The sequence below is a fragment of the Pseudomyrmex gracilis genome, unplaced genomic scaffold (assembly GCF_002006095.1).
Source record: "Pseudomyrmex gracilis isolate BER0280 unplaced genomic scaffold, ASM200609v1 scaffold_177, whole genome shotgun sequence".
In the NCBI taxonomy this organism is placed as follows: Eukaryota; Metazoa; Arthropoda; class Insecta; order Hymenoptera; family Formicidae; genus Pseudomyrmex; species Pseudomyrmex gracilis.
The window spans coordinates 270718-280173 of NW_018020761.1; the positions used below are offsets into that span (position 1 = coordinate 270718).

The 9456-nt window shown below is 44.7% G+C and overlaps 1 protein-coding gene across 1 annotated transcript; it reads right to left on the reverse strand.

Annotated features, from left to right (window-relative positions):
* Positions 1-46: 46 nt before the first annotated feature.
* On the reverse strand, positions 47-8672 carry LOC109857895. Its single transcript, XM_020434665.1, has 8 exons — positions 8466-8672; positions 7302-7836; positions 6123-7147; positions 5171-6038; positions 4517-4866; positions 3742-4114; positions 3484-3554; positions 47-3322 (listed from the first exon to the last, which is right to left on the reverse strand). Exons 2-8 carry the CDS (start codon positions 7749-7751, stop codon positions 2368-2370), a joined length of 4092 nt encoding a protein of 1363 aa, XP_020290254.1. The 5' UTR covers positions 7752-7836; positions 8466-8672; the 3' UTR covers positions 47-2367.
* Between the last annotated feature and the right edge of the window lie 784 nt (positions 8673-9456).

Sequence of the window (9456 nt, forward strand, 5' to 3'; positions counted from 1 at the left end):
ATTAGTAGCAGTTTTTTTTTTTTTTTTTTTTTTTTTAATTTTCATGCTTGCTGCATTCCCGGGGTGAATGATCACACGTACACTCACACGGAGATATCTATTTTCTAAGGACTCGACGAGGGATTTGTTTTAGTCTGTTAAGTTTCTGAATACAATAGCGTTTCTACCGAGGAAACTATGAAACTAAATGTCTATCCTCTATATATATATATTTAATATATATATATATATATATATATATATGTATATGTATAATGTAGTGAAATATTTGAGTACAGTATAGTACAGTACTAGAGTTAAGTAAAGTATCTTTTTTTTGGGCGGATACGACTACTCCTCTAAGGCCTCGCTCATGAATCCTCCTCCCTTTTATTTTTTTGTTTTTTTTTTTTTTTTGCTTTAAAGTAATTTAATTTACTTTAGACTTCCTTAGTCCCATACACATCCACGCACACTACCATCTACAAGTTGAATAATAATGAGATTAGACGAGACGTAACGTTTTCGCCCGCTTTCACCAAGTGAATCGAAAGAATTCGTAGACGAAGATGGGACATGCACATCGATCAATAATTAACAATTATTCAATTCCAATAATGTTTCATTTACAATTCCTGAATTAAATTTCACCTATCAGTCTAGGAAAAAAACCGTCGGAAGTCGATCTTGCTGCATCGAGTCGCCAGCGAACGCGAAACGACAAGTAGTTTGGATAATATCCGCGCAGGAAGGAATATCGAGATTAAATCGAATATTTTATCTCGCTTTTTATTCTCATCTTGCTCTTTACGTATTACGAAGCAACCGAATTGTAGTTTTTGATAATTAATTTTGTTGTGCGATAAAAAGTAATTCTCATTCGAACGTTAAATTAGTTTACAGATTTTACTGATTTACTTTCGACACCGCTTTGGGTCGTGCGAAAGATTCCCCGCTACATTACAGAACGACTGCGCGAAATTTGTTTTTTTGAAATACTTCCGTCTCTTTTCGCCGGACTTGTCCTTCGGTTTTTAATAACCCGTGTTGCGCTCGTAACGATAGACTGGATTAAAGTGTGTCGACTTCTAATTTATCTTCTCGACATGCGCGACATAATTGTTTTGAGATTATAATGCATGTATTTTATCTCGCGATTAGTGGTCTTTCTACGCCGAGAGTCCGTCAAGCGAGTCTCCCTCTTCCCGCAGTCACAGAAATTATTAAAGTGGCAGTATGCAGTCCAATTCGACGAAGTTTGATAAACCAGCGTTTCTCAACTTTCGCGTATGTGTGTGTGTATTGTGTGTGTGTGTGTGTGGCATCTCGAAATAATTTATATATTTCCACTATTATATTCTGTCTATGCGAAGATCGTATATATATATATATATATATATATATGATTCGATCGTATTTACAGTATTTCGTTAGACGAGACGAGAGAACAATATCGAAGTCTGTATGATAACGAGATTGATATTTACACTCCCGAAGGAACGGTATCTAGCACAAGGCCTGTCCTTTGGTTTGCGCTCTCGCGAGCGAAACACCTCTCGTCTCTTTGTCGTCTCGTGCCGATTGAGACGAAGAAGAGACAAACAGGGACACAAAAGCTGAGATTCTCTATTACAAATCAATCATCGCGTAGACACGTATTCGTTGTATCTCTTGCGCATTCTGCGGTTAATGCAGTTTGTTGTTAATCGTTAAGAGAAATTAGGGCTTACGACCGCACGATAAAACGTGGACAGGCCCGACTCGGTGAGAAAGATTGCACTGCTTTACATAATAATTTCACTTAGATTTTAAAAGTCGATATAGTTTTTATTTTTATTTTTTTTTTATTTTTTCCAAGTAGGAGCTTCGGTCGCGCTAAGATCTATCGAGGATCGCAGTTGAGAAACACTGCAGCGTACAAGGTTTTTATACCATAGCAATCGAGAGAGACTCACCCAGGCTGCCGGTTAATGTAGAGTTAAAATGCCAACAAGAAAATATCTTAGTACTCGTATGTATCTCGCTACCTATTTAAGACATTTCTACTAATAAAAGTTTATAGCACTTTTGTTTTATCGACGTAATCCTATATTATCAATGTATGTAACAACGTATGAACAATCAAAGAGAACATCTCTCGTCCCCACCAGCCCCTTCCACTCCAGAAAAAAAGTTCCTCCCGCGCCCCACCGCGCCTTCGTGTGTGTACATTTCTCTGGCTAGTTCTGTATTTTTCTCTGATAAAACTGTCGAAGATTTCTCTACAAATTGACCTAGAAATCTGATATTGCTTAAATCAATCAAAGCCCCTCAGAGGCTCGGCAATCCCTCAGCAAGCCGAACTGCTTTCAAAAGCTCTCCCTATTCGCGCGGAACGATGTTTTCTTATCATGGGGGATGCAGGTCGCGATGATGGGCCCTGGCACTTAGAATCGCCTTCAGCTCGGATTCCAGCTGCTTCTTCTCGCGCTCGCTCACCGATTGGCCGCCTACCGCCGGCTGATGAGTCAATCTTGGCGACGGCAGATCCGCCATCGTTCTGGTGTCGCGGTTCTCGTGGCTTCTGGCGCGTCGTATCGGCTTCTTGATTGGCACCGCCGGCTCCTGAGTCTTCTCGTCCACAGAACGTCGCAAGGAGAGTGTCGCTTCCTGATTCAGAGTGTACGTTGAACCGCCAGCACCACCACCTCCGCCACTACCTATAGCCTCCGTCGACCTGGTAATGTCGATAGTTCCAGAACCCCACTCGCGCGACAGCTTTCTGCCGATAGCGCTGAGATGATGCTCGCTGTTCGGCGACAGCAGCGGACTCTTGGACGCCTGGTAGCTGCTCGAATGTGGCGGTCTCAGCGTGGCGAACACCGGGAACGACTGGCCCCGCTTGGCCGGGCTGCGGGAATACCTCGGTGTGGGTACACCACCCGCGGCGGAATCGCGCCGAACCGTCGGGGTGCCGCCGCCGGTCGAGTCGCTCCTAGTGGGCGCCAACGGTCGCAACGTTGCGCTGCTACCGAAGTGAGATCCCAAGCGTGGCGGCGGCGAACCGCCGTCACCGTGACTCAATCTACGGCCAACCGTCTCCAGTGGGCTTCTCGCGCGTAGATTCGTGCTGCTGAGTGTAAACTCGCGCGGCTTCATTGGCGCGTCGAGGCTCACCGGCGACAGACCGAGGCGAGATGCTGATAAGTTGGTGGAGCTTCTGCTTTTTTCTGATCGCTTAGGACTGCGAGGCATTAGTGGACTCTTGCTACGACTTCTTTCTCTGCCCTTGCCTAATTTCTCATCCTTCTTCGTGGTCTCGGTTTCTTCGGACACTACTTCGATTTTTTCTTCTTGCTGAACTCTGAAAAATTGGAACATGTAAAAACATTGAAACAGTCAAGCAATTTTCGCTGTATCGCGATTTGATACTCTTCTCACTGTCGTGTCGAAGTTAGTAACTAATTGACAAAAATATGTTAGGCATTTGGAACGTACAAGGTACAATCAATATAATATTCTCACCTTCGAATTTCTTGAATCATCTCGAAGAACTGCGCTTTACTTTTACGTCTGCGACGTTGTTCATGTTCCTTCTGGAACATGGAAACGTTGTAGATATTTGGAAACTACAACCAACAGTTTTTTTTTTTTTTTATATTCATAAGTTCGTGAACATAAAATCTTGGAGCGAATAAATGTTCGCGTTAGACAATTTATTTTCATTATCAAGATTTATATATTCACGAACTTGAGACCCAGGTATACTTAAAGAAAACGCACTCGTTTAACGCTCTTTTGGAAGAGTGACGCGATTTGACCCTGTCGTACTGTGTGCACCAGTTCACGAGCGGCGTGATGCGGCGAAACCAGTTCCACGCAATTGATGAACCTATACAACTTCTGCGAGAAGAACATGACATTGCGGCTGCGCCAGATGGAGTCCTCCGGCCTGTGCCGTAGCCGCGGCAACGTGTACTTGTAGAATAGATGTTCTCCCGCCAATATGATAGCGCCTAGCACGACGCCCATCCCAAGTAAACAAAACACCCCGGCTACGGACGCCACTCCCAATGGCCTGGGTTGACCACCAGGTTCGGGCTCGAGACCTGCTTGCATGCCTTGTCGTCCCCCAAGACATGGCAGATCACCGTACCTGAAATTAGTTCGGCCTGTTTAAGAGAGTAACCGCTTGTATCTTTCAGATTTTAATGAATTTTTTTCTCACATAAGCGATTTGTTTAGCGATGACATTTTATCGATTTATGATATAAAAAAAATATAAACAATTTACGCGCGGTCTCCGTCCTTAGAAAAATCTAAATAACTGTAAACAGGTTATTGTGAACCGAAAATGTTTATTAACAATGATACGAGAACGTAGATAATACAACGAGGTTCGCGATATTCCACGTGATGGAACTTTATTTATCACTTAACGTGTTTTAGTTTGATATAATTATATACGCTCCCGTTATAGCGCAAATAAGAAGAAAGTTTGCGCGTAAACCAATATCGATTATCCAATTGTTGTGCGCTTATTTTGCGCAACGCTTACCATTTTTCCTGCAGAATATCGAGCAGACCGTTGCTCGTGTAATTCGCTATAACTTTAGATATGCTCTCCTTCAGAGGATGTCCCTTCGTGAGCGCAATCGCGTAAGTATCTTCGTTGATGGTGTCGCCGATCTTCTGCAAACGGCATCCGTCGTCGGTCGCCCGGTAATAATCCAAAATCGGCGTGTCCGCGATTAGAATGTCCAGACTACCGTTTCTCAATCTTTCCACACCTTCGGCGACATCCGACAGAGAAAATCGAGCCATGTGGGACCACAGTTGCGGATTCGCTCTTTGCACATAGTATTCGGCCGCGGACGCTCTCGGCGCACCGACTCTCTGCGACAGCAACTGTAATTTAACGCACTCATATAAGTTTTAAATCTTACAATTAGAAAGATAAATATGATTTTTCGCATTAAAGTTTCTTTGAAAATTGTTTACATCACGGGGAATGAATAATTGGCGCGTAAAAAAAATTTCTAATAATAATTAAAAGTAGAAAGAGAGAGAAAGAGAGAGAGAGAGCCAATTATAAATATTAAAAACTTCTTAATAAGATTCTTAACAGGTATCTCTTGCATCTTTTCTTTGTATCGCCTTCAAAAACTTTGTGATTTTGCTCAGGTAATAAAGAAAAACTTGAGATACTTACGCTCTTATCATGATAATTGCTAACTGCAGAATGAAAAAAGAGACCAGCAATAAGGGCAGCGATATTGGCCGTGTACGAGGCCACGAAGATAACGGAGAAGCCGCCCCAGATATTGATGAGGAACTTATTAGGCCAAGATTTTGGCGCCTTGAAGGCCACCAAGTGACCGCACAGAAGACCCCACATCACCCACAGTGCGGACGCGATGGAGAAGTTCTTGCTGCGCTGTCTGCCCCAGGGATTCAGTCCGAACGGGCTGAACCATTCGTACAACGCTACGGCAATTGCGGTGAAGTTAAGCGACGTGAACACGGCAATCCATAGTTCTGTGCTGAACGGGAACAGAAACGCGAACAGTGGTATCTCTGAGCGAAGCTTTGGCGCCGTGAGAAAGCTCACGCCGCTGAAATAGTACGGAGTGGTGAAATCCACCACCTCGGCGCGATGAGCGGACACGCTGAGAGGTGCGAACGCGAGCTGCGCCCGTCCGGACACCAATTCTCCCATCACGCCGTTCCAAGTGCCGCTGCGACCGTTTCGCTTGCCGAACAAGCCATCCTCGGCCAGATACAGGTCGAAACGGAAACCGAGCTCGCGCGCCACCAGCGCCAACAAGTCCATGCTCAGGCCATAGCAACACATCACGGTATCGCCCTGCCGACAACTGAGACCGCGCAGACAGAAACCCTCCTGTAGACTCGTGACCATGGTAAAGGGCGACGCAAGCGCGGTGACGATGCGATAAATCGGCATGCCGATCTTTTCGCCGCCCTGCTCGAGATACGCCGGCACGATACCGCCGCCCGGCCAAATTATAGTATCCAGACGAACTTCCCTGCCACCCTTGATAGTGCCGACCTTGGTCCACCTGTTAAACATTAATGACATCAGATCGTCTAATAGTTCTGTCATCTAATAGTAGATATAAGTATTTTATGATTGTGTTCTCAACCTCAGTTGAGTTTTGTTCCCGGGAAATCTGATGGCTTGCAGATTCAGCAGCTGGAACTCCGCCTTATCCCGAGAAAGTTGTCCCATAAATTCCCTCAGTTTGCTCGTCAGAGTCGCAGAAACGTTCTGTCGCACTTCGCTTGTCATAAACTTGGCCTTGCGATCCGGAAAGCACTCTGGAATAAAATGTTCCTTGAGCTGTGATTCGCGCATTCGGCTCAGTCTGCCTTTTAACTCTACGAAGGTCGCGTCCAACGCCTGCGAGGTTTCCCGCAGCATTCGAGAGAGTATGGTGTCGCCGCCCATGATCTTAATACCGGACGGTCTCAGCGCGAGCATGCCGACCGGCATGAAGTTCTTGGAATTGAGATCCCGATCGCTCGTGAACCTCGTGTCTTCCTCGTCGTCGAAGTTGAAGCTACGGTCCTCCCGCTTGCTCACAATCTTTTCGCCCCGCCACCTGTATTCCTGTAGCCGATGTATGTCGTCGGTCAGACTCGGCAGCGAGTTCAGCGGCGGCACCAGCGGCTGATCATCGCCCACCACGAGATTCGTCGCTCGCGGCGGCAAGTTCTCGTTCGTGTTCGTAATCGCTACGGTTCGCGAGCTGTGAATAATGCTGGGCGAATTGATGATGTTGGGCTCGTTCGGTCGCAGCTCAGCTTTGAGATCCAACCACAGCCACAGAAATCTACCCGCGAGCATTTCGAACTTGCCGGCCGCGCTGAGAATCTTTCGGGCGTTGTTCAGGTCGCAGGCCATTACCACAACCCCACCGCTCCCACCCTCCTCGGCTACTCTTCTTAGTCTCAGTCTCAAGGTTTTGTCGTTCGTCGGCAGATGTATTATCGCGCGAGGCGTTAGCGTCGGTTGATTCGTTTGCAAAAAATGCGTCAAGGGTAGCAGGGTGGTGTCAATGAGAAGGGTGAACGCGTGCCAATTAGCCCGATGCATTAAAGCGGCTGCTGCTGCTCCAACCTCTTTGGAGCTTGAACCTATACGGTTTTCGAACCGCCCAAAATTTCCCTAAAAAAAAAACAAATTTAAAAAATGTAAAACAAATTTGGCTTTCTTTGTATATTTTCACTAAAAAAAACGTTATATATATGTTTTCTTGAAACACACACATATATATATTATACGTAAATATACGCGCGATAAATTTCGTCAATTTCATTACCTGGCGAAGAAAATCTTTGTGCGTGAACGGCAACCATAGAGCCGGAAGGTTCAAGGCGGCAGCAGCTGTGACGAGAAATCTGGCTGCCGATCCTCCTCCTATAATAAGGCTTAGTACTGTCTTTCCGCCTTCGATGTCTGTACAAAATTTGTTTAACAGTGATAAGGGGTATTGCAAGGAATCTGTCATGGGTGTCATCCTTGCTTCTATATACGATACATCCATGTCCGCGTGTAAAGATTCCAGTCTCGCTTCCTCCCATGCTTTCTGTACGTCTGTCTTGAAAGGAGTCTGAGGCTGAGTTAAACATACCACTATCCGCCACGATGAATAAGACAATCTGAGTCTGGCTTTCGCCGCTCTCAACGATTTTGCGTCCGCAGTGCCGGACACTGACACAGAAGCTCCTAACAAGAGGAGGATTACAACTCTCGAATAGGAGCTAGGCATCTTCCTCACTTTCCTTATATCCTCCTTCTTCCTCTTTCTTTCTACTTAACTTTTGTGACGTACATTGTCGAAATGTGGATTCGATCTGTAAAAATATAATTTTGCTGCTACATAGACCGAACACGTTGCGAACATTTATTAAATCGTTTTGCGTTGATATTATTTTGCTTCGTTATTCGCAACAGAACATTTTGTGCACAATGTGTTTGTTTTAAAACAATTTTTAATTCATTTCTCTCGATTTTTGAATTATTTCTCTCCTCGAAGACGAAGAATTTTTCTACTTTTTCTCACTTCTCTCTCTCTCTCTCTCTCTCTCTCCACCCCAAAAAAAAACACAAGAAATTTATAATTGACACCAATTCGAAGAGAGAACTCTCAAACCCAATAAATTCTCTGTCAATATCTTTCTCTCTCTCTCTCTCTTTCTCTCTCAAAAGCACATATCACACATGTTTAAGTAAAGCACTCTTACGTTACTTGCTGAGAGCATTTCACCTCCTAGGGGTGGTTACCCTGTTCCACTTTTTTTTTTCTCTCGCAAGTGTCAAGATAAATTCTTTTATCACAAACGCACGAGCACACACATTTCGCGTTGTTTCGCGTGAACACATCGGGAATGAAAGATTCTTAGTCACATTTTTTTTTTTTTTTTTAAAGAAACGATCCGCGTATACGCGTTTCGTACAGTGCACAAAACAGAGACGACCTTACCTCTTGGCGGAAGGGATGGAAGGTCGCGCGTCTGGTGGGGGTTTAAGAAGAGCAGAGAAGCAGGGATTGCTTTTCTGCCGTCGCCGCATAATAGCCGTCGTCGATCGGGTTTAACCGTGTCGATCGTCGCGAGACAAATCCGCCAATCGGTCGGAATACACGGACGAGCACAGCCACCCTCGTCATTCGTCCACCCCCGGACGATCTACCCCGTGCGTAACGGCCATTTTCGCGAGCAGCCCCTCCCTTTAAACTTCACCCCTAGTAGCATCCTGTGGTCCACACGAGCGCGCTCGTGGCAAGTCCTCATGTATTGCGCCTGTCTTTCTCTCACCCCCGCGTGTGTGCGTGGCGTCGTGTCCGTGTGTGTATCGGCGGCATCCCGACAATGCCACCAACACTCGCGGATCTCGCTGACGCCCGTTATAAATGTCTTCGCAGCGTTCTATGAATTAAAAAAAGAGCGGGTTTTCCCCGAGCTCCTCCTAAATACGAGGTGTCCCGGAAGCCGTGACCTGATTTCGATTGCGGACCCTTGGGGCCATTCGTATCCTTCTTGAGCGAGATGAATAGAGGAGCCGAGTTGTAAGAGATTGATGACTATAAATTATGCAAGAGCTGAAAATGTAAATCAAGATCTGAGAAATTCGACTCGATTACGCACTTGAATTATATGCATTTATCTTTCGAAATAAATAAAAGGAAAATGCTATTTCAATTTTGTGTGATAACGCTCTAATAAATTTCCAAGAGAGATATATACAAGTCTCTTTTCTTTTAAATATCGGGTAACAATTGCGTTCTATGTAAATAAAGTTAAGAAGATCTGCGCAAATTGCTTTTAGACCGCTATTAAGTATGCAAAATCCTATATATACATATATATTATAAATACACTTATCTCAGTTTATTCAATTCAGATTCTCTCTCTTTTCATTTCTTAGAACTTTAATTCAAAATTTAATTACAAATTGATATTTGATGTTAAAAC